Source organism: Echinops telfairi, unplaced genomic scaffold, assembly GCF_000313985.2.
Source record: "Echinops telfairi isolate 266 unplaced genomic scaffold, ASM31398v2 ScPeMD7_15;HRSCAF=58, whole genome shotgun sequence".
NCBI lineage: Eukaryota > Metazoa > Chordata > Mammalia > Afrosoricida > Tenrecidae > Echinops > Echinops telfairi.
The window spans coordinates 11815889-11841610 of NW_022103912.1; the positions used below are offsets into that span (position 1 = coordinate 11815889).

At 44.8% G+C, this 25722-nt stretch overlaps 1 protein-coding gene across 1 annotated transcript in view; it reads right to left on the reverse strand.

Annotated features, from left to right (window-relative positions):
• Positions 1–25722, reverse strand: part of TMEM163 (transmembrane protein 163) — a 255429-nt gene that overhangs the window by 26849 nt on the left and 202858 nt on the right. Inside the window, exon 5 of the mRNA XM_013007047.2 lies at positions 18210–18306. Within this exon, the coding sequence (XP_012862501.1) occupies positions 18210–18306 (97 nt within the window). The remainder of the gene's footprint in view (positions 1–18209; positions 18307–25722) is intronic.

Genomic DNA, 25722 nt, shown 5'->3' on the forward strand with positions numbered 1-25722 from the left:
ATGTTCAATTGCTCTTGTACATAAATCTCTTTCTTATACACATATGTGTGTCCATGGATTTGTTTCTCTAGTCTACCCAGACTAACACAACACCTACAGCAATAACAACAAGTACAACAGCGGATAGATAAAATATTCCAAATTAACAGCATTGTTCATGATATCAGGTGGGACTAAAAGGAGTTCTCATTACGAGAGGGTTGGTGGTGCATATCACATCATTAAGGCACTAGACTGAATGTCTGGAGGTTTGAGTCTACTTACAGGCACCTCTTAAGGAAGCCCTAGCATTTTCCCTTAGGAAAAAAAAATCAGCCATTAAAAGTGTATGGAGCACAGTGGGCTAGGCCATCATTGGAGGAACCCCATCCTGATGTTTGTTTTTAACCACACTGGGGAGATACAGAAGGATTCAATGATTCCTTTCATTCCGCAAATAAAAACAAAACAACAAAACCCAGACATTTTATGCATGCTATTCACATTATACTTAAGAAAAGCGATTGGAAAACACATTTTCTGTAGATGATTAAATAAACACCTCTTGGGAAATTTTTTTTTAAAACTTTCTTTGAATATAGAAAGTGCTCTCAAAACCTTACACGATACCAAGGGCTCAAATAGAAAATAAATGTTTAGAAAATGATGATGGCGACATATGTACAAATATGCTTGATACAACTGATGTATGGAATGTTATAAGAACCCCCAATAAAATGATTTAAAAAACAAAACAAAAACCTCACACGAGGGAACAAAGTGCTGTGTTGGTTTCCAGAGGGAAAAACCAAGCACCAAGAGATGAAAGCATTCTTCAAGGTCAAGGGTAGATGCATAAGAATAGTCAAGAATTCTACCTTGATCCAACAATACCTATCTTTGATAAGCACTGAAATCAAAACAAAAACTAAAAAAAAAGGACAGTCCCATGATAAACATTGTTGTGTTAGTTTCCATTGGTTACTCAGACACTTAAAGATCCATACATGCAGAGTAGTAGCATTCTAAATACACACAGGGCCCTGGAGTGGGCTGGAAAGGGGGTGGGAAGGAATGAACATGCTTCCTTCTCTCCCTCCTTGGTTAGCCTAACCCAGCAGTCTCTTAAGAGAGGTTTTCACAGTACCAGTTGATACTGTCAGAGTCTTCAAGGCCACAGGCCAATATCACAGGGTCTGTCACGGTCAGTGTCATTCAGTAGCATGTGGAGAAACCTGAGTCCTGGAGTTTATTCAGGATCTCCTGAGACTGAGTCTCTCTGGGCTGTACTTCCTCCATCAGGAAACAGAGTTAAATTAGCTTTTCCTTGAAGGCTGATTTTCAGATGCCCAAGTTTCTGTGACATTTTCCAAGATGCAAGTCAAGGAACAAAAAGAGCCCTCACCCCTTTGTTGAGAGACTTGACTCCATTCGTCACACGTCTTGGACATACTGATATTGTGGTTTGGAGGAAACCATTTTAGCTTTTGGAATCTGAAGATCCATTTCTGATATTACAAAATGATGGTGCGAAAGGTGGGAGTCTAGATGGCATCCAGGTAGAATCACCGGCCCGGCATTCCTGCTGTTAGTCCAGAAAATTAAGAGGTAAAGAGGCCAATACTGGGGTGCTTGGTGCTAAAAATAGATTCAGTGTAATAGGGTCTGGTTCAAACATACCCCTGTGATTTTCACCCACCAAGCCATTCAAGAACTCGCTGAAATGCTCTAAGTTCACCGTGTCTGCCTGCCGGCTCCTTGAACCCCTCTCCAGGTCCAGCATGAACAGCATCTGCCACCACTTCCTGCACCCAAGATACGAGACCCGCTGGGAGCAGAAATTTCCCCAGGCTGTTGTCTAAACATGGTCATAATCCCAGGCTTACAGAGCGTCTCTAAGAAATAGCCACAAGACCTCACACCAGAGTTCCCCTCTCTGCTATCGCCCTGCACCTGCAGTCTAGGGCTTTGCAGCTCCCCTCCCCAGCCAGGAGTGATTACATTGTCCATTTCCTTTCTGCCTCTCCCCAGCTCCACACCTGCCAGTGTGGGTAACGATTGATAATTAGACAATAATTTGCAGCAATTGAAGAGCCACTGGAATATTTACCTGTGAAAGAATACAGTTCTCAGAGCACAACTGGCAGTGCTGTATAGGATAGAGTGACACTGGAGTGCAGCTGGGGGAGAACTCAGATCCAGTCAGCCCAAAACCCATTCCACTAATCTGGTCCCCCTTCTCTGGGGACAGCACAGCACAGCCCTGATACCAGGGTACCCCACAAGCCTATTATAAAAAGGAAAAAAAAAATAACACGTTCAATTCCAGGCTGTAATCCTCTGTGTAACTTTGAATGTAAGTTGCCAGAACTCTGTCCATAGCATTAACATAACAAGATAGCCAAAAATCTAATCTCCATATACAGCCTAGGATTTTAACATAACCAAATCGGAAAAGCCAACGGGTTCTGATAGCCACAGCCCAAGTAAAAAACTGGATCTACCAGTTTGGGGCTCCACTGAAAGTCTTTACAAGGCTGCAAACTGCGGCGAGACAGTTCAGAACAGGCCTGTGCCTGTGCTGAAGTTCTGTCCCAACTGGCCAGTGGCATACCTACAGTCACCTGCCTCCGCCCAGACTCTGAGCTCCCTTCCATCCACCAGCCACTGAATCACCTCAGCACCCTCCCTACATAGCAGGTTGAACCACCTCCATAGTAGGCCATAGGTAGTCCTCAAAAACACTCTTACCAGTCACACAGAGAAAGAGCTCAGGGCCCCTTGGCCACCCAGAAACATGGTATACAGTTCTTCCAAAATGACATGCAAAGAGGGACATGCCTAAACACCCTCAACAAGAAAGCAAGCAAGAAAAAAAATGCAACAGTGGAGGAAGTCACAAACCTAATGATGATCAAAGAAGAATCAGATGTTGATCTCCCACAAAAAGAAATCTTAAGAATCCTGCTTAGCATATATGGGGGAAGAAATGAAGAATGAGGATGCAATGATAGAGAAGATGAAGTCCACGATCAAGGGGATGAAGTCCATGCACCAAAGGCAATACAAGAACTAATGGATGAGGTAACAGAAGCAAAACACAAGATCACAGACCTCACCAACAGACTCAAAAAGGTGGACATTCGTACCAGCAATCTTGAGGACAATCAGGCAGACTTCAACAAACGGAAAGACAGTCAAACAAGATAATCAGTTGGAAGAAAACCTGAGATCAATGACAGATGCTATGAATAGGAACAATATTTGAGTAAATTGTCTTCCAGAACAGGACACAATGAAGAAGTCAACAGCTAAATTAGCGAGGAAATTTCTGGAAGCAAACTACCCCACCTTAATTAATGAGATTCAGACACTCATACAGGAAGCAGAGAGGGCACCAATTAGCCTAAACCCCAGGAAGAACTCACCAAGTGAGGTAGTTAATTGTGCCAACCTGGCCGATAAACAAATGTCGGGTTAATTGAAGAGCATAGGGATAAATGGCTCAGTGAACCTCGCCTTTCGAGTTCTTGGGTCTCTTGCTTTCTGATGGTCGGACCAGGGTGCAGCTGCCTTAGCCAGTTCCCAGCTTCAGCTGGCAAGGTTCACATCCTGCAAGACATCCCTAAGAAGAAGCCGCATGGACCTTCCCCAATGCAGCCCTGGGTGCTGGAGCACCCATTGGGAGACCCCTGCCAGTGCTGAGATGCTTATATGTGCACTGATTCGGCTTTCCTCCTGCAGTCGCCATCATAGTGTTTGTTTTGTAAGATGGAGGAGGACTTTGTGGATTGGTGTTGGACTTATGGGTTAATGTTGGACTTGTGGGCTTGGGCAGCACTGGGTTGGGATGTTTTCTTGATGTGCACTTGCCTGTTATATAAAACTCTTATACATTAGTTTCTGTGGATTTGTTTCTCTAATGTGCCCAGACTAACACATTATGGTACCTTGGGAGTGGGGTACTGGAGAAACAAATCATAAGATGGAGAGTAGATGTTTGTTTGATGCCTCCCTCATGGTAGTTTTTCTTCTTGGTCTAGCCAGAGGTCAGATAAAGTCACACTCTTTGCTCAGTTGTTTTCTGGGAAAATATGGGAAGTATGAAAATATGAAGTTTGTAAGCCCACTTGCTTTCAGCCATTAACATTTGATCTTTTGATGGGTTTAGGCCATGCCTGCAAAGAAAGCTTTGAAAAGATATGCCCCACCCAATGGTTTAGAGTACTCAGGAACCATTAGCCTTTGTCATAAACTGGAAAAAATGTGGAACCATGAAGAAAACTCCTCTCTGGGACTGAACGTTAAAGAGAGCCTGTGAGCAGACTGAAATGCTTGCTAGGTGACCACCTGGATCTACTTGTTGAGTGGAAGTGGGAGAAATGCAGCAAAAAAAGTTGGGTTGAGTTTGGCCACTGACACCTATGGACTTGGTTTACAGGGAAAAAAAGAAGAAAATGAGAGCGAGTTGACTGGTCTAAAGTTCATGATCTAGCACAAGGGGGCTAGGCTTGTTGACTTTCAGTGAGAGCCCATGGTCTTAAGGCAAGGTGACCAATGGGCAACCTGTGAAGGCTGAGTGAGGCAGCCCACATTGAGTTGACCAGATGGAGATTTTTGAGCCTGTGAACTGGTGCATACTGTTGCTGACTTTATTGATGGCCTGTCCTGATTTGACTTTGTTATGGATGAGGACTTCACAAGGTTCCAACTGGAATGAAGATTCTTCGTGTTGAAAAACATGATTGTCTCCTCAGAGCACTGGGTTGTTGTAAGTGGACAGTATAGAAATTGGATGCCCCAAATTGGGGGATAATGGCATGAAGTGGTTGGCTTACAAACGTTCATAGGTGGGGTTACATATTCACAGGATTATAGGATTAAGGTAGGTGTTACTTAATTGTAATTGTGAGTCTAAAGAATTATCTACATGTGACAAGTTGGCAAGGGGTGGATTGATGTAGTTAATTGTGCCAACCTGGCCAATACACACATGTGGGGTTAATTGAAGAGCAGAGGGTTAAATGGCTTGGTGAGCCTAACCGTTCTAGTACTCAGGTCTCTTGCTTTCTGATGGTCAGACCAGGGTGCAGCTGCCTTAGCCAGTTCCAAGTTTCAGCTGCCAAGGCTCACATCCTACAAGACATCCCTAAGGAGAAGCCGCATGTGCCTACCCCAATGCAGCCCTGGGTGCTGGAGCACCCATTGGGAGACTCCTGCCAGTGCTGAGATGCTTACATGTGCACTGATTCGGCTTTCCTCCTGCAGTCACCATCATAATGCTTGTTTTGTGAGACAGAGGACTTTGTGGATTGGTGTTGGACATATGGGTTAGTATTGGACTTGTGGGCTTGGGCAGCACTGGGTTGGGATGTTTTCTTGATGTGCACTTACCCATTATATAAAACTCTTATACATTAGTTTCTGTGGATTTGTTTCTCTAATGTGCCCAGACTAATACACCAAGGCACATAATAATTAAATTATCCAACTTTGAGGATAAAGAGAGACTTTTAAGTGCAGCAATAGATAAAAGGGGGTCACATACAATGGTGCTCAGGTAAGAATATGTTCAAACCTATCATCAGATACCATGAAGAGAAGGAGAGAGTGGATTAACATCTTCTAAAAGCCAAAAGGAAAACAAAACAAACAAAAAAAAATCCAACCAGAGAATCCTCTACCCTGCCAAACTATCTACTAAGATAGATGACAAGAGTCTTCCAGGACATGGAACAACTCCAAGAATACACCATACAACACTAGGCTGAGGGAAAATATACCAGCCAAGTGGCAACTTAAAAAGAGCAGGGTTGCAATCCTAATCTTCGACAAAATTGATCTCTAGGTGCAAACCATCACAAGAGTCGAGGAGAGGCACTATATAATGCTCAAAGGATTGGTAGACAAGGAACCCGGGAGCATAAGAAATATATATGTGCCTAATGAGAGACCCACGGAATTCATCAAACTATTCAAAAGATGTAAAGAGAAATCACAGATTCAACAATCATAGTAAGTGACTTTAATACACTATCAGAAAAAGATCACTGGGAAAGAAGCTCAGCAAGGAGGCTATAGAGCTAAAAACTATAAGTAGACAACTGGACCTGATAGACATTTATAGAGCTTTAGATACAAATGCAAAAAAAATTCACATTCTTTTCAAGTACAAATAGCTCATTTTCTAAAATAGACCACATGCTGGGACACAAGACAATCCTGAGTAAATTCAAACACACATAAGTTATTCAGATGTGCCTCTCAGACCAGACGCCATAAAGCTGGAGATAAATAAAAGAACGACCAGAACAACAAAGGTAAACAACTGGAGGATGAATAATGATCTGCGACATGCATGGGTCCTGGCCCAGATTAGAGAAGACATTAGGAAGTTTCTAGAAACTAATGCATATGAGAATACAATGTACCCAAACCTATGGGATACAGCAAAAGAAGTTATTAGAGTATGTTTGATAGCAATAAATGCATATATGAAAAAAGAAGAGAGACTTATGACTGATACACTATCACAAAACCTCCAGCAACTAGAACAGAGTCAACAGAACACCCTTTCCAATAGCAAAAGCAAAGCAATAATAAAAATCAGGGCAGAGTTAAATCAGTGGGAAGACAAGAGACTATGCACAAGAGTCAATGCCGCAAAAACTGGTTCTTTGAAAGAATCAGCAGAAGTCTACAGACCACTGGCAAGCCTAGCCAAGGAATGGAAGGAGCAAACATCAATAGCCAGGATGAGGGATGAAACCGGGGCAATCACAACAGACTCCAACTAGATTTGAAGTATAATCACAAAGTACTATGAAAGTCTATACTCTAATGAATTCAACAATATGGAAGACATGGGAAAATACTTGGGAAAACAATCACTCTCTAGATTATCCCAGATAGAGGTCAAGCAACTCAACAGACCCGCAGCAAAAGGAGAAATAGATATGGTTATCAAGAAACTACCAATGAAAAAAGCTCCCGGACCAGTCAACTTCACAGGAGAATTCAACCATTCAGGGAAAAGTTGACAATGATCCTCTACAAATTATTGCAGAGCATAGAAAATGACGGCAAAGTCCCAAACTCATTCTATGAAACCAGGGTAACTTTGGTACCCAAACAGCACAAGGACCACACAGGAATCAAGAACGAGAGACCGTTATCTCTAATGAACATAGATGCAAAATCCTTAGTAAAATATTGACCAATAGAATGTTGGAGCAACAGCAATCTAGCTGAGAGGAATTACTAAGGGGAAGAAGATGGGTGAGAGTGATGGTGGGGCAAGAGGAAGGCAAAAGGAAACTGAGAATGATCTAGGAACCAAAGCTATAGGTAGAGGTGTACATATGTAATTATTAATTCATAAAAAAGAGGTATTGGCATATGTACATATATTTATATGGCAACACATTGAGGTAGTGGATGGACGTTGGGCCTCCACTCAAGCTTTGTCTCAACCCAAGAACACTTTGTTCTAACAACCTGGCATTGTTTGATGCTCACTCTCCCAACACGATCCCTGAAGACAAAATGGGTGCACAAGTAAATGTGGTGAAGAAAGCTGATGGTGTCCAGCTATCAAAAGTTACAGCATCTGGGGTCTTAAAGGCTTGAAGTTAAACAAGCCTTTAGGTCATCTAGCAGAGAAGCAACAAGTCCATATGGAAGAAGCATACCAGCTTGTGTGATCATGAGGTGTCGACAGGATCAGGTAACAGGCATCAGAAGACCCAATTAAACAACCAACCAAACAAACAAAAAACCATATTGTTGAGAATGAGGGGGGTCAAAGCAGGGACCCCAAGTTAATCTGTAGAAAATGGGACATCCCCTCACAGAAGGGTCACCAGGATGGGATGAGTCAACCAGGGTGCAGTATAGCACTGATGAAACACACAACGTTCATTTGGTTCCTTGAGACTTCCATGAGGCTTCTTCACTCCCCACCTCATGACCCCAGTCCTGCCCTTCACTGCAGGCTAGACCGGAGCATGTACACAGGTACAGGTAAGAGCTCACAACACACAGAATCCAGGTCAGGAACAGAAACGGCAGTAGGGATACCAGGAGAGTAGGGAGAAGGTGGGGAGAGGAGGGGAGAAAGTGGGAACCCAAGGGCAATGATGGACACATAACTACAAGCCCCTGTCCCCTCCCCGGGGTCGAACAACAGAAACCTTGAGGGAAGGGAGACAGTGGTTGGTGTAAGATATGAAAATAATAACTATTTATAATATATGAAGGGGTCATGAGTGTGGGATGGGGAGGAGGGAGCCAAAAAGGAGCTGATAGCAAGGCTCAAATAGAAAGTAAATGTTTATAAAATAATGATGGCAGCATCTGTACCAATATGCTTGATACAAGTGATGTATGGATTGCTATAAGAGCTTTAAGAGCCCCCAATAAAATGATCTTTAAAAAAAAAAAAAGATGGTGAGCCTAATGACGCTTCAGAAACACTGTGATGGTCTAATAAGCCACTGAGGGGGAGCTTTTTGTGGTAGAAAATGGAGTGAGGCTTACCAGACAGAACAGAACCTCAGAGTGTTCACAGATATATCCTGTGGTGATGAAAGCCAAGGCTTCCCCAATGTGGAAATGAGACCCAATCAGGAATTCATGTGCAGCCATTTCCTAGGTGACATCTGAGCAGAGAAAGAACTGATACTGTACTGTATGCAATAGCCTGAAAGCATGCATGGTCCTTGCTTACAGAGGTTTCAAACGGTTACTGCACTCAAGAGCTACCACTACCAGCAGGGGCTTCCAGGGTGTTCCAGCAAAGTATGACAGAATCCTGTTTCAGCAGAGCTCCTCGTATTATCTGCTTCTAATGACAGTGGCCTATATTTAGCTGACTATGTACATTTCCTCCCTTTAGTCATACGCTTGGTCTTCTTCTCACCACTCTATTTGTAATTCAACTTTTCAGGGGTGTTGTCAACACCCCAGATATTGAATGTAAGGGTGACAGGCAAGAAAACACTTCACTTCTTAGTCATTTCAGATATCTATCCTGTAGGAATCCGGGTGGAGTTCCTCTCTGGCCTATCAGTGGGAGGCTGTTTGTAGCCAAGCTCAGCCTCCAGATGTCCTTAAGCTGCACATATTTAGAAAGTGTGCAGCTCAATCAGCTGTGTCACAAGTTTACACCTATGAAACCCTCACCAGGAGCAAGGTCAACTGTCCATCACCCCTTTGAGTTTCTTGGTGCCTCTTAGGATCCCTTCTCTCCCCATCCTCAGGCAGCTGCTCTCTGCCTCCAGGGATTATAGATGATTTTGTATGTAAAATGCTTACAGTGAACCGTATCTAATGCTCCTTTTGGCCTGGCTTCTATTGCCCAGCTTAATTATTTTGAGATTCACCCATGTTATCACAGAGAGCAATGATATTTGTATTTTTAATCACTATTATTAATTCCTGAGTAGTGTGCCACTGAATGGATAGACCACAATCTGTTTTTCCATCCACCCGCTGATGGGCATTTGAATGGTTTTCAGATTTTTGACTATTAGAAAGAAAACTCCAAAAGTCATGTGTGGAAGAGTCTTTCTGTGTTTAAGATAGCTCCTTCTCATTTCCCTTGGGGAAATGCCTAGCCACAGAATGGATAAGGCATGGAATAAATGTATGTTTTCAGTTTTTAAAGGAACTGCCAAACTATTTTTCAAAGTAGTTGTATGCACTGTTTGACTCTCACTACCAGTGTGTGAGAGTGGTCAAACAGTTTGGGTTTGTTTGGCTTTTAATGTAGCCTTTCTGACAGATACGTAGTGATGTCTGATGGTGATTTTAATCTCAAATTCCCAGTAGACTAAGAATGCAGGGCTTCTTTTTTTTTTTTTTGCAGGGCTTCTTCTCATTTGATTTTGACTTGGTTTTTCCTTCTTTCCAGAATTAGTTCTATAAATCTCTGATCCATTTTCTTATTGGGTTGTTTGTTTTCTCAAGCTGCAACGGGTCTTTACATGTTCTGGATACAAGTCCTTTGTCTAATGCAGCGGTTCTCAACCTTCCTAAGGCCACGACCCTTTAATACAGTTCCTCATGTTGTGGTGACCCCCCAACCATAAAAATATTTTTGTTGCTACTTCATAACTGTAATTTTGCTAATATTATGAATCAGGTGCCCACTGTGAAAGGGTTGTTTGACCCCCAAAGGGGTCGCGACCCACAGGTTGTGAACTGCTGGTCTAATGTATGTGTTGGCTGTACTGTCTGTTTTTTTCTTAATAGTGTCTTTGGGGAAGCTAAGATTGCTTCTTTTTAAAAAAAATTTTTATATCTCTATCCTAATTGCTTTTATTCTATTTCTTTTTTATTCATTTTATTAGGGGGGTCATACAACTCTTATCACAATCCATACCTACATCAATTGCGTAAAGCACATTTGTACATTCATTGCCCTCATCATTCTCAAAACATTTGCTCTCCACGTAAGCCCCTGGCATCAGCTCCTCATTTTTCCCCTCCCTCCCCACTCCCCCTGCTTTTTTATTTTTAATGGAGTAGAATTCATCAGCATTTTCTTTTATTGTTTATGTTTTGGATGCCAAATCTAAGAATCTTTGACTCTCTAGAAGCTACAAAGATTTTTCCCCCTCTTTGTGTTGTTTTAGTTTTAGTATCGTCTTAGGTCTTACACAGAGCTCTCTGGTGTGTTTTTCAGTTAATTTCCTAATAGAGTTGATATACATGGTTTTCCTCATGAAAACGTGGTGATGCCACCATTTGTGGAAGAGCATTCTCAACCTCACCCTCAGCTGTCCTGGCAGTCTTGTTGACCAGATGTCTGCAGGTGCATCCCTGGATTCCAGTCTCCTTAAATGCACTCAGTCAATAAGAGCCCACTTTCTTAAGTTCTCAGTTCTCTTGTGTCTAGAACCCGGGAGGGCCTCAGTTTTAGGACTAGCAAAGAGGCCAACTTTTTGAGGTACTATATATACTCGAGTATAAACCAATCCGACTATCAGCCGAGGCACCTAATTTTACCACAAAAGCTGCATTAAAAATGTGCTGCAAAACTCGGCTTGTACACAAATATATACAGTAATAGAGTTTTTCTGTCTGAAATAGCAGAAGTGAGAGATACCACTGACAGCAACACAGTGAATTCCTGCCTCTCTCTGGACCGCGATGGTGTGTCAGTCTGGGTTGACTAGAGAAACAAATTCATAGACACTCCTGTGTGTGTAAGAGAGAACTTTATGTCCAAAAGCAATTGCACATTAAGAAAGCATCCCAGCCCAGTTCAGTTCAAGTCCTTAAGTCTGATATTACCCCAAATGTCGATACCAGTCCATAAATTCCTCTTCTGACTCACTCAGCCATGCAATGACGCTGAGTGCAGGAAGATCACAGGCCAGTAGGTGGGAAGTCTTGTGGATCCAGTGGCAGTGGAAGCATCTCAGCGCTGGCAGGGGTCCCCACGTGGCTCTTCTAACTCCAGGGCTCTGGCTCCATCAGCATAGGTCCATGTGGCCTGTCAACAGGACTGTCTCACAGGGAGTGAGTTTATCTGGTCTCCAGTAAGCTATTTACCTTCATCCCACCTCCAAAGGTGGGACATCAAGCTGTGACCTGATTGACAGGCTAGCCTCCACCCCTCTAACCTATTTAACAAATTGACCCCACATTATGTAACTACCACCGACGGTTAGGAGATGTTAAGGATCTTCACTGTGCACAGTGGTTGTTTTAAGAATTAGTAGCTGATACAACTCTCTAATTAGATTTCGTTATGTTCGCCATAACATTCGGAAGACAAATGTCTCTTGCTAACGGTGGATCCAGGAATTACAGGTTATTGCACACGAGGAGCCTGCCACATTACCCAACCCAAGCTGAGAAAAACAGCTCCGAGGTCGTCGCCGGAAGCTTCCAGAATGAAAACAACAACACAGGGTCTTCCCACTTCCATAGAAGCCCTTGCTCTTGCCCAACATCAAGAATCTCAGCCCGCAGTCATCTCATAGTTACAGGCTCAGCTCCTCCCCTCTCACTCATTGCCATGGTTGATTCATATTCTGAACAGCCCTATGGGACAGGGTCGAACTGCTCCAGGGGGTTTCTGAGACTGGAAATTCTTCATGGGCGTGGAAAGCCTCGGCTTTCTCCCTCCCAACAGCTGGTCCCCCAGTAGGAAGGGGCTGTGTGTGAAGCTGCCGTCCTCACTTCAGTTCCCACCACCTGAACCCGGAGACCACCCTGCCAAGAGCATTCAGCCACACAAAGGGACCCTTCTGAACAGTGGTTCTCAACCATCCAAATGCCGCAACCCTTTAACACAGTTCCTCATGTGGTGGTGACCCCCACAACCATAAAATTATTTTCGTTGCTACTTCATCACTGTCATTTTGCTGCTGTTAGGAATCAGCATGTATATATCTGATAGGCAGGATGTATTTTCATTGTTATAAATTGAACATAATTAAAGCCTAGTGATTCATCATAAAACAATATGTAATTACATGTTGTGAAATATTTATTTCTAATGACAAATAAATGAAATTTTGTCTTGAAGCATGGGGTAGCATGGGTAACAGTCTTCATGCTGGGTACTCGGATGTGGGCGTATCTGCATGTGGGCAACCCCCCTGGAGACGGATAGAGGAGCGGTGTCTCAGTTCCTAAGACCACTATAAATATGTGTTTTCCGATGGTCTTAGCCGACCCCGTGAAAGGGTCGAATGACCCACAGGTTGAGAACCACTGTTTTAGAAAGTCAGCCCACGGTGCGGCATTTGCCTCTGAAGACCTTACTTAGGCTGACAGGGAGATGACACGCACTGCCGGTCATTCTTCTGCATTTTCTTCTTCGCTTGATGCCTGAAGTCTACAGTAGACCAACATTGTCTCCCTCCAGGGCATCAGGGCAGGGCCACTGGAGCTGAAGAGAAACCCTCACCCCACCTCTGGTCCCACAGCCAGAGCAAACACGAGGAGCCCCACCTGAAATCACCTCAGGCCACAAGCTTGGGGGACTCTGATTCATCATTCGGAACCCTCCACAGCCAGAGCCTCCAAAGCAGAAGCCACCAAAGCAGTACGGGCGTGGGCTGCCAGTCTCGCTTTTAGAAGAAATCGCCTACCCCATCCTTACCCCAACCACGTGAGGGGAATATTGCCTGCCTTTTATCAACAAGGAGGATGGGGATCTGAAAGGCTACCCTGTTTCCCTGAAAGTAAGACATCCCCTGAAAATAAGACCCACTTACAAGTTTGCCTCTCGCTGAAATATAAGGCACCCCCGAAAATAAGACCTCCCTGAAAATAAGGCCCCCCGAAGCTACCGTAACTCTGGACTCTGGATTGTAGAGGTGGGAGCCTCCACGCAGCTCACTGTTGGCCGCAGCACAGCCAGAGCAAACAGCAAGTGCGAGATCTCTTTTAATAAAATAATCAAACAAACCATAAATGTGTACCGTATTCTTCTTCATGGAAAAATAAGACATCCCCTGAAAATAAAACCCAGAGCATCTTTGGGAGCAAAAATTAATATCAGACACTGTCTTAGTTTTGGGGAAACAGGGTAGGTGACTTGTCAAAGGTGAGGCAAGGAGGCGATAAGAGGGACAAGTCACTCCTGTAGCAGGTCTGTCTACCAAGCTCATTTCCCTCCCATCATGCTGAGCAGGTGCCCTAAAAAGGCTTCCCTCCCATGACCCTGTATTCCACACTGTCCTGCTGCATTTCCCACGGCTGCTTCATTCACCTGCCGGAGGGCTTTTCCATGAGTGGACAGCACATCTTGGTGGGTAGCCGAGAGCTCAGAGGGCCTGGGTAGTAAGGGGTGGTGGTGGTGGTGGTGGCAAGAATGGGCTACACACACACACACACACACACACACACACACACACACACACTTCCCAGGGCTTGTGACAACACACCCTTCCAGACAGGAGACACGAGACAGGGTAGCCAGGTCTCAAACACCATGGTCATACAGGCCCTGGGCTAGAAAGACAAAAGTTCAAATCCAGGCTCTGGCACCAGTCAGCTGACAACCTCTGTAAGCATCCTCCTACATCCTCACCACAGCCCCTTTATTTTTTTAATAAATCATTTCATTGGGGGTTCATAGAACTCATCACAATCCATCCATCCATCCATTGTGTCAAGCACATTTGCACATTTGTTGCCATCATCATTTTTAAAACATTTTCTTTCTACTTGAGCCCTTGTTATCAGCCTCTCATTTTTCCCCTCTCCTCGCCTCCCTTCCTCATGAGCCACTGATAATTTATAAAAAAATTTTTCATCCCTTACACTGACTGATGTCTGCATTTACCCACTTGTCTTTTTCTGTTGTCTATACCCCTGGGAGGGGGTTATAAGTAGATCATTGCGATTGGTTCCCTCTTTCTCCCCCCACCTTTCCTTTCCCCTCCTGGTATGGCTACTCCCAATATTGGTCCTGAGGGGTTTATCTGTCCTGGATTTCCTGTGTTTCCAGTTTTTATCTGTACCTGCGTTCATGCTCTGGTCTAGTCTGATTTGTAAGGTAGAACTGAGATCATGATAGTGGGGGGTGGGTGGGAGGAAGCATTAAAGAATTAGAGCAGCGGTTCTCAACCTGTGGGCTGTGACTCCTTTGAGGGTCAAATGAGCCTTTCACATGGTCACCCGATTCATAACAGTAGCAAAATTACAGTGATGAAGCAACAATGAAAATAATTTTATGGGTGGGGGGTCACCACAACATGAGGAACTGTATTAAAGGGTTGCAGCATTAGGAAGGTTGAGAACCACTGAACTAGAGGAAAGTTATATGTTTCCTCGGTGCTATACGACACCCTGACTGCACCCTGACTTCGTAACAAGTGTGCGGCTGGAAGGGAGTAATGCTCTTCTGGAACAATCCACAGCCATAAGGCAAAACACCTGCCCCTGGTGCCCCCCTGACTTCAGACAGTAACTCCTATTAATACAAACCACTCCTGCCCAGTGGATTCGAACTTACGGTGACTCTATAGACTTGAGCAGAACTGCTCCGTAGGGTTTCCAAGGCTCTCACCTTTAAAGAAATACATGCTGTCTCCTCTTTTTCCCAAGGCGTGGATGAGACGTCTGAAGCGCCCACCTTTCAGCTCACATACAGAGTCAGAAAAGGCTCCTTTGGAGAGTTTATTAGTAATCCAAGGAGACCACATGCACCTTGTGAGAAAACTGGCTTAAGCCCTGGCAGCAGGTTCACATTCCATGATCACCCCGCCTCAGCCCTACACAGACTGATTTCTCCACCCAAACACAGAAGGGCAGGCAATATACCCAAGGCTCACAGCCAGCCACTTTCAGGAATGGGAAGTTTCTAACTTTACAGTTTTCTTATTCAAAACTCATCTATTCCGGCAACTGTTCTGAATTGTGCCACAGACACAAGCGCAGAAGCTGCCAGGCAGGGCAGGGCTGGGTCATCCCAAAGTGCTCCTCCCCACAGGATGCACTGTCAGGATTCCACGGGAATCCCGGACAAGAAGCTTTCATTGGGGACCAGCATGAAGGAAACCAGGACATGGAGGCCATGACAACCCATCTCCCTGGTTCTGTCCAGACCTGGTTCTGTCCAGAGACTGAAAGCCTGGTTTCACTTAGCCTGGTTTCTAACAGAAGGATAAGCCCGCAGTCTGATTCCAGCCAAGAGACAAAGCCACACCCTCACTCACTCTCACTCGCTACCACTCAGGTGATTCTATCTCATAATGACCCCCGGTGGCGCAGTGGTTACGGGTTGGGCTGCGATCTGCATGGTTGGCAGTTCTAAGCTACCGACAGCTCCATAGGTGCAAGACTGGGCTTTCTCCTCCCATCAACAGTTGCAGTCTGGGCAATCCATAGGGACGAATAGGAGTCAGCGTTGACTCAATGGCAGTGAGTTTGGTTTATCTGAGGGCACAGTGAACTGCCCCAGTGGGCTTTAGAGGCTGTCAATCATTATGGGAGTAGAATGCCCTGTCTCTCAAGTTGCAGCTCGTGGTTTTGAACTATTGACTTTTAGGTAAGCAGCCTGCCATGTAACCACTAAGCCACAGCCAATTGCCACCAGAAGGCTCAAACTTGCAGCCCAGGCCAGGAGCAGCAGAAGTGTCCATCACTTGGCCCCAACCAGAATGGTATTACATTCTGAATGCAGTGCTAATTTACTATGGGAAACAGAAAGATTTCTCCCAATTTGTCTTTCCCAAATACACCGCAAACTTGGCTGCTTGCTACACATGGTGAATGACTATACACGTGGAGGTCAACAGAAGTAAGTCAGGGGTTATTCTCCCTTAAGGTCATCAGCCATTTAGAGCAAGCAGTCACCACTGTCTATCCCACAACAAGTAGGGCCCACTCCCTTCTGATAAGGATAGTAGTAAATTGTTTCCCTGAAGGAGAGCCCAGGGAGGTCTAACCCACTCAAGGGTGACCAAGGTTAGGCCACCATCATGAATCTAAGGTCCGCCCATCTTGTCACATGTACACCCCTAGCTCATCCGCTTCCTGTCATACTTTTGTACAGCCCCTTCCTATGACGTGTGGTTACCTGTAATCACACCCCCTTAAATAGATATAAGCCTTGGTTAGCAATAAATGGGGTCTCCGCCCCAACTCACCTCGGCCCATGCTGTGTGCGGACCTGGCTGGTAAGCTCATGGTCATCCAGGAGGTGGGCATGCTACCGTGGAATGTGGCTGACTTCTTTATTTCACTCCTGTCTCTCTCATGCTCTCTGACTTGATTGTAATCTTTATATATCGCAACCAAAAATTGCACCTATTCAACCCACGATTCGTTGTGAGGGGCTGGCCTTTCCCCCCCACAGTTGACTTCATGTTATACATCTAGGTTTCTCTTTCTCTTACAAACTTGTAAGATTCCCCCAGGCTGTCTGAGTTCCACATGGCATTCCTACCCGGTGGAGCAGCCGCCTCCCTTCACGTGGATTCCTAAGCTTACTGATCCTAGGAGACAGGGTAGAACTGCTCCCGTGGGTTTCCGAGACTGACTGCAGCTCTCCGCGGCAGGAGAAAGTCTCATCTGGCTCCCAGGAGTAGAACAGCTCCCTAGAGTTTTTGAAACTGTACAACTTCATGGACACAGGCAGCCTCCTCTTTCTCCCGCATTGTAGCTGGTGGGTTTGAACTGATGACCTAGCAGCTGGTGGCCTGGAACTAATACCCACCCCACTCCACCAGGGTTCCTGCAGGGAACCACAAGCTCAAATGAAAACACATCTAAGAGAAGAGGCTATCTTTTGCATTTAAAACACTGTGCAGCTTCTACATAGAAGAATTCATTGTAAGGGTGGCCCCTTCACCTTTGGATAACCAAATCAGCTGCTTTCTGTGAAGACTGCCTATGGAGCGTTGTTGAAATCATTCTCCTCTGACATTCTTAAGGGGGAGAGTGGAGACAGATAGAATCAGCTTGTGGGTAATGACTCTCACGCAGGGCACAAGACAGACAAACATTTTATTATGTAATTGTGTCCTCGAGTCTCTGCATCCAAATTTCAGTGTCGCGTAGATGTCTGTGTTGAACTGAATGAAGGGCAAAGGGGAAAATCTCATTCTTATCACACAACAATCACGAAATGGACACAGATCCACAAATGCAAAGAATTCAATGTGTCATATAAAAACAACAATGTTGATCTTAACAGATAACGGGTGTTAAAAATAGTCGAAAGCCCTAAGGGAGTGTTTGCCACAGTGGGCACTGGGAGGATCCAGAGAGGCCACAAAAGCAGGCTCCCACATTTTATTTTAGATTATGGGCTATTGCTATCGTACAAAAGTTTTTCATTTTTAGGGAGGCAATGGAGGAATTTTTTTTTTTCCCTGAAAAATGGAGATTGGGGGTTGGGCAGGTGGTCATAAGTCAAATAAGTTTGGGAACCCAAGAAGGGACACAGAACCCATAATTAGTTCACTACATGGGGGCTTCAAAGAGTTAGTGGGAAATTTAGAATGAAAAGATAGTGGGGATTTTTTAATGAACTTTCTCAAGACCTATTGTATTTTTGGAATGTTTTCATCTTGCCCAGAGCATCTGTCTGCCAAGTCACAGGCATTCCTGAAAGGAATTCTTCTACAGCCCTCCCCACGCCCCCGGATGTAGAACATTCTCTTGCAACCTGTGCAGCTCCCCGCAGCAAACCCGTCACGGGAGGCAGTGCAGGGGCCGTGCCACTGAGAGAAATGATGACCGAAGGATCAGGACCTTACCACTTCTGGGAGCAGCCTTGTGGAAAGGTCGTGGATAGCTTTGACCACTATACAGATGGACGACAGAAGGAAGATCACCCCCAGGATGACACAGGCTCTGCAAAGAAGCAAACATTGAGACTCTCAGCTGAGAGGACGCCACCTTGCTGAAGAGCTGACACAATGGCAGCGACTGTGACCCAGCCAGGGCACTGGGATACGGTCATTATTGGCCACACTCCCCAAGTGATCATGTCTTATGGCTGTCAGCGAGCCGTTCTTGGAGTTGTATCACCGAAGCCAACCTCATGGGAAGCAGGCTCATCATTCTACACAACCTCACAGCAGCCCATGGGAAGGGTCTTCAGGGTATGAAATCGGTAACCCTGCCTGGCAGCACCTGGCACCCCACCCCTCCTCCAGTAGAAGGGTGTGAAGTCAAGCATGGAAGCTTTGGCCTGAGACACCCCAGCTTTACCACTTGTTGTCAAATGGGAACAACTGTGCTTGGTAAAGTAGGAGGGCAGCGAAAAAGCGGGCGAATGTTAAGTAGGCTAGCGTAGGGCTGGGACGTCCATTTAAGGCAGGCCCAATGGTCCAAGCTATGGAAACAAAGGAGTGGCACACTGTACATGCTCAGAGGTTCAGGTTTCCCTACTGGGTAGGCATGGGAGGGCGCTGCACCTGGATTGGCCCACCTAGGCCAGGGAGGGCGCTACACCTGGATTGGCCCACCTAGGCCAAGTGAATTCAATTCAGCCAATGGGGTCGACCAGGGGTCGTCCACCACGCCTCCCCACAAAAACATTGAAAAGGGAGGAGCCCGCAGTCAACCGGGAGATCTTGCATGACTCTGCAAGCAGCTTCCAGGCAAGCTGTATGTTCGGGAGGAGCCCTACGGGTGCCCATGTAAACCTGAAACTTCTAACACTCAGAAAACTCACTTGGATCACAAACCAGGCTTCGGCATGAATTCTTTCTCGCGCAGAGCCAAGGACCGAGGTATATCTAGCCCCAGAGAGATCTAACAAGACCCTCCAAAAGATGGACGGACACAGTGGCTGCATTGACAGACTCGCGAGAAGAACCCTGGTGAGGGTGGTGCAGGACTGGGCAGGGTTTCATGCTGTGGTGCACAGCAAGGATGTGAGTTGGAACGGACTCGATGGCACCTAACCACAACAACACCAAGGGCACCTGAACATGAAGTAAGGAAAGCACAAGATAGCAGAGGTAACCCACTAGAGTTAGCTTAGACACAGGCAAAGATAAACCTGCTCTGATGTCTCCTTCTGATCTGACGGGATAAGCCAGAAAACACACTCAGTTAGCTGCTGATTCATCCATATGTATCAGAGTAGAGCTGTGTTCCACAGTTTCCAAATGGTTTGTTTGTAACTAGATTGCCAGACCTTTATTCCGAGGCACATCTAAAATAAAAACCAATGCCGTCAAGTCAATGCTGACTCACAGCGACCCTATGGGACAGGGTAGAACTCTCTCTGTGAGTTTCCAAGACTAGCAGTTCCCTGGAGTAGAAAGCCCTGTCTTTCTCCTAAGGAGTGGCTGGTGGTTTTGAACTGCTAACCTTTCAAGATCACAACCCAACTTGTAACCGCTACGCCGCTAGGGCTCCTAAAGCACATCTGTTATCTGTGTAGACTCTAATCTCTAAACCTTCCAGTTAGCCGCTGAGGGTGTTAACTGTACCATACAGGATGTCAAGGCATGATAAGCACCTTTGGATTTTTGCAAAGATGAAAAGGAGAAGTGATCTGATGCTGAGGAAAGGTAGACTATTTATGGCAAGAGAGGGTGAGTCTATAAAGGGAAGTGAGGGAACCGGAGGAAGAATGAGGTCAACTAAAATACAGTCGCAGGAGGTGAGCAGGGGCACATTCTGGATGAGGTGCTGGGTGCAGCTAGGTGCCCGAGGGCAAGGATGGGCTGGAGAGAAAGGGAAGTCTGTGGCAAGAACAGAAGCAGGAGAGATGGACAATGAAGGGAACCCTAAGGAAGCAATGGTAAGCATGAACAACATATGGGCCAAAAGGCTGACTGCTGACAAGGGACAGAGGAACATGGAAAAAGAAATGACAGACTGGAGACAGCTCTCGGTCACCCCGTCTCAGCCTGGAGTCCCCATCATCTGGTCGATGGCTCAGCCCTCTCCCCGAGCTCCCTGCCCACCTGAGCTGGGAGGACTCAACCCAATGATAGCATTACCCTCCCTCATTAATCACCGTGGAGGTGAGCACACAGCCAGGCGAGATCATCCTGTAATCCAAAAGCAAATAAACACAGCGCTCACTCTCCACCTGGATTAATAGCATTGCTCTAAACTCTCCACATCGGTTTGAAGGGGAACCTCGGCTCTAGGCATGGAGCATACCCGTGGAAAGTCACAGTACTCCAATATCATAAACCCAAATCAAAGGAATAGGCAAGGCAGCTTGGAGGTAACCCAGGATGTATCTAACCCCCATTCTATTTGTAGTTTTTATTCTTTCCAAGATACAAATGTAAAGAAGGAAAAGCTATAGGGTCGAGCTAAATGGAAACAAACAACAAATGCAGCCCTTTTACAACATGGAATTTGCAGGCTGGTGCAAACAGCTGGGGCTTTTGACTACTAATCAAAGGTTGGAGGCTTGACACTACCGAGGGGTGTCTTGCCACAAATCCTTCCAAGGGCAATCTGCTTCCAAAAAACCAGTCACTGAAGATCCTGTACAACACCACACACCTGGGTCACTGTGAGTTGGAACTCACTCAATGGCACCGGACTTGGGTTTCTACAACCCAGAGAGGGAGAAGAAAGGAATGAGTTGTGAATCGCTGAATTCTTATTGTCAGGTGGCTTCAAGTCAGTTCTGACCCATAGTGACCCTACGTACCACAGAATAAAACACTGCCTGGTCCTGCTCCATCCTCAAGACTGTTCTTATGTTTGAGCCCGTTGTTGCTGCCACTGTGTCCACCGTCTCATTGAGGGGCTTCCTCTCATTTGCTGCTCTTCTACTTTACCGTGCATGGTGTCCTTCTCCAGGGACTGTCTGTCTGATAACATGGTAGGCGAGACAATGTCTTGGTGTCCTTGCTAGATCAAGAAGCATTCAGGCTGTACTTTTTCCAAGACAGATACTATATCTATGAATATGCTTATTAAACTTATAAATGAGTACATGTTTTAAACACTGATTTTCATGTTCTCTTATCTATTTATTTTTCCAAATTCATTTTCCAACGGTTTAAATCTATGGAAAAGAGTTGTGCAATCACTATCACAGTTAATTGTAGAACATTTTCTTCATTCTTGCACTCATTATTACTAGCTCCCTACTACCCACCCCCTTCCCCAACTTCCCCTGCCATAACCCAAAGGAAATATTAATCTAGTTAGTGTCGCTATAGATTTATTTTACCTATCCTGGATTTTATACAAAGAAATCATACAAAAAGCTTCAATGACAACAACAAAACAGAAAAATCTCGATCCAAGTGAAAGCATATGATAATAGAAACTGGAACAAATTTTAGAAATGAGTCAAAAGGGAAAATAAATTATAATACATTAAATTTTGACCTAATGATATCTGAAATAATCCACAATCAATGGTCTGAGGAAGGCTTTCACTGTTGTGGTAGTTACATAATTTCATGTCAACTTGATAAAAAAGTGAAAGGGTGGAGTCTTGTCTGTCAATCAGGTCACAACGTGATGACGCCTCCTGGTGGGCATGGCCTTCTCATGAGGATTCTGGGAACTTCCTCTCTTCCTCCCTGGATGAAAGACTCACTCTCTCTCTGCTTCACCTTCCTGTTGAGGAGCCAAATGGAGACCTGTGCCCATGCCAAGATGCTTCCACAGGCATTGGATCTACAAGACTTTTTACCCACTGGCTTGTGATCCTCCTGCATCAGCATCACTACATGTGCTGTGTGAATCTGAAGAGGAATTTATAGACTAGTACCGGACATATGTGTTAATATTGGACTTATGCACTTGATGTGGGCTCGGCTGGGATGTTTTCTCAATATGCTATTGCTCCATGATAGAAAACTCTCTCTTACACATATACGAGTGTCTCTGGATTTGTTTCTCTAGTCAACTTGACCTAACACAACTGTCATCCATAGGCTTCTGCAAACCAGATGCTCAGAATTTAAGCTCTAATACAATTCCCTCCTCTGATCTTGGGTTTTATTATTTATAATCCTTGAATCACTTGGGCTGGTGTGCTCCATTCGTGTGGACTTAGCTAACACCTTACTTCAATGGCTGCTTATTTTAAGATACAGCTTTTAAGACGCAGACGTTATTCCTCTGATAGCTGAGAACTATCTGATTTCATTGCTATAGCACCCATATCTTTAGTAAACACTTCATGAGGGCAAGCATTGAGCAGGGCCACATCATAAGAACTAATCATTCTTAGATTAGGGCTAATGATTAAATGCAAGCTTAAAATTCATTCATACATCTAAAGTATATATAAAGCCCCGGTCCACTTTAGAGACAGCATTATTATCAGCTTGATGAGAAATAAATTAAGTAACCCCAATGAGACATTTGGTAATTCTATGAATAGTTTCATTAATCTAGCCAATAGTATCTATTTTAAAATATACATATTTGGGAAGCTTTTTTAGACTAAAAAATATGGGATGTTCAACTATCCAGGTTAAAAACTTAGGTAACTCAAGTCCATGGGTCTGATGCTAGCTGGAGCCCTCTTCAGACTTACTTGGATGTAGGCTGATTATGCAGAAAAGTGAAGCGGGATGCAGGAAGACCACAAGCTGGTGGGTGCAGTCAAGTGGATCCAAGGTCAGTGGAAACATGGCAGGGCACTGACAGCTCTCAAGGTTGGATGGCCCACATGGGGCCATACCTAGAGGCAGGCACAGAGTCCCAGCAAGTAGTAAGGCAAAGAGAGAGAGAGGGGGGAGAGAGAGAGAGGCCATATCTGCTAGGAGGCATCTTCAGGCTGAGACCTGATAGACACGTTGGGCTCCACCCTAAGCAAGTGCAAGTTGACATAAAATCTAGCGGCCACACCACAATGCCACCAGGGCTCCTTTGTCACCATTACAGTGTCTATTAATTTGGCATAACCATGGGACAATGCTATGTGGCAGCCACTATTTATTCCTGCCCTTTCCCCCACTAAATAAAAACAAAAAACTGAGCCTAGCTGAGGTGAAGCCTCATCGGACGGACAAATAGTTGTTAAGATATACAAATAGAAAAAATGAGGAGCTGATGCCAAGGGCTCAAGGAAAAAGCAAATGTTTTGAGAATGACGAGGGCAACAAATGTACACATGTGCTTGACACAATGGAGGAATGTATGGTTTGTGATAAGAGTTGTACGAGTCCCCAATAAAATGATTTTTTTAAAAAGATAAACAAATAAGGGTGTGATGAATGGATCTTAAGCAGTAGGCAGACATGCCACCACGTTGCTTGGGAGACTGGAGTAACTGATGGCCTGACCTGAGAAGAGAGGCCCATCTTTGTCTTGGGGTTTTGTCCTTATGGTACTCGTCTCATACGTTATGTGTCCTTTTGTGATTAACTAACTTCGTTCACCATCATGTCGTCCGGGTCCATCTATGCTGTGAGGTGTTCGCAGTTTCATCAGCTTTTTCAAATGACATATAGCATTGCATTGTGTTTCTTTACCCTTTCCTCTGCTGATGGGCTTTGGGGCAGTTTCCAACTTCTTGCTGTTGTGACCAGTGCTCCCATGAACATGGGAGTGCATATGTCTGTTCATGTTATATCTCCTACTTCTTTAGGGTATAGACCCAGCCAGAGATATTGCTGGATCGTATGGGATTTCCATTCTGAGTATTTTAGGTAGCACCCTATCACTTTCCCCAATGGTTTAACACGGTTATAAGCCCCTCCCCACACTTTTTCATGTGCTTCTTATCCATTTGAATGTCATTTTCAGTGAATCTTCTGTTCATGCCTTTACACACTTTTTAATTGGATTGTTTGGGGGTTTTGTTTTCTGGCGGTGTTCTATGGATTTTAAAGATGAGTCCCTTAGCTAAGATTTTTTCCCCATTCCATGGACTCTCTTTTTACTCTTTTGATGAAGTCTTTTGATGCACATAGTGTCTTATTTTTAGTATGTCCAAGTCATCTATTTTGCCTTGTGTGTGTGTTTCCTTCATTATATTTGCTAGTATGTGAATGCCCTGCAATAGGGCCCGTAATTTGTCCCTATTTTCTCAATGATGGTCTTCATAGCTCTGGGATTTACAGTGAGGTCTTGGATCCATCTTGAGTTCGTTTTTCTCCATAGGCTGATGAGTCCTGTTTTATTCTTCTGCAAACAGAGAGTCAGTGTTGCCAGCCCCATGTGTTGAAGCAACAGTCTCTTTCCATTTCACAGCTTTTATTTCTGGGCCCTTTGTCAAAGATCAAACCTTTTAAGTGTTGTTGCAAATTCACACCCAACAGCCACCTTTGCCTCCAGGGTGTCACATGAGCTTAAACCAGGTCAGCCAAGGTCAACAAAGTGAAATTAGAGCTGGGTTTTTAAAAATGTGGGTGACGTGGAATGATAACTAGCAGTACAGGAAAATTTATGGATGATTAAATTGACTGCACGGGAAACTTGCAAGAGGCAAAATGTGCTCTTTCAGAAACATGATGTGGAAGATTGGATAGTTGTCAGTACTGTGGAGAGGGACACACATCTAAAGCCTCCTGATCAGTTGCCCTATTTGATCAAGATGCTGTTACTTCTGATTGTTAGTCAAGAGGTTTGGCTGCTAAACTATGCACATGCTACCTTTGTATTCTCAGACAACTAGGTTTCCAGCAAGGTGTTGACCTGCATTGTTTCTGTTTCAGGTACGGTTCCAGGTCACCTATATTTGACAAAGTCAAGTCTATTGTGGTTTTGCTTCATTGGTCATGAGTCAACAGGGAAGCATTGTTTCAAATACTTGCATCTTTCTGCACTGCTAGGCCTACGTTTTGGCTGCCTAACAGCCTAAAGCAGCTATTATTAGCAGAGGGCGTGATCTATTTTTAAGTGTTTTATTAATAATATATTGTATTTACACAGCAGCTTTTTCCTCAGGCACGCAGAGTTCTGCACATCGTATCCTAAATCCCCAGGAAGCTATGCACAAGACCTGAGTTTTGTTTTTTGGTTATTTTATGGGGGTGGAGAGTGTGGGGAGAAACGGTATGTTTCGTAAATACAAGTAATCAAAATGGGAGCCGAGGATTAGGAAGCTTGTCCAAGGTCATGCCAGGAGTCATGCCCCAACCTAAGTCCCAGGGCTCCTGACTCCAGCCCAGTACCCAGCCCTGACCAACCAACCAGTCCCTTGAAGGCTGCGCCATAACCTCACGCCAACTCCACTCTGGGAATGCAGCCTTTTCAGAAGTCAGTAAGGATTGGGGTCAGCAGCTGACAAATATGGCTGGTTCTGATTACACATGTGAGGTTGCTTCTAGGTGCGTGTGTGTGTGTGTGTGTGTGTGTGTGTGTGTGTGTGTGTGT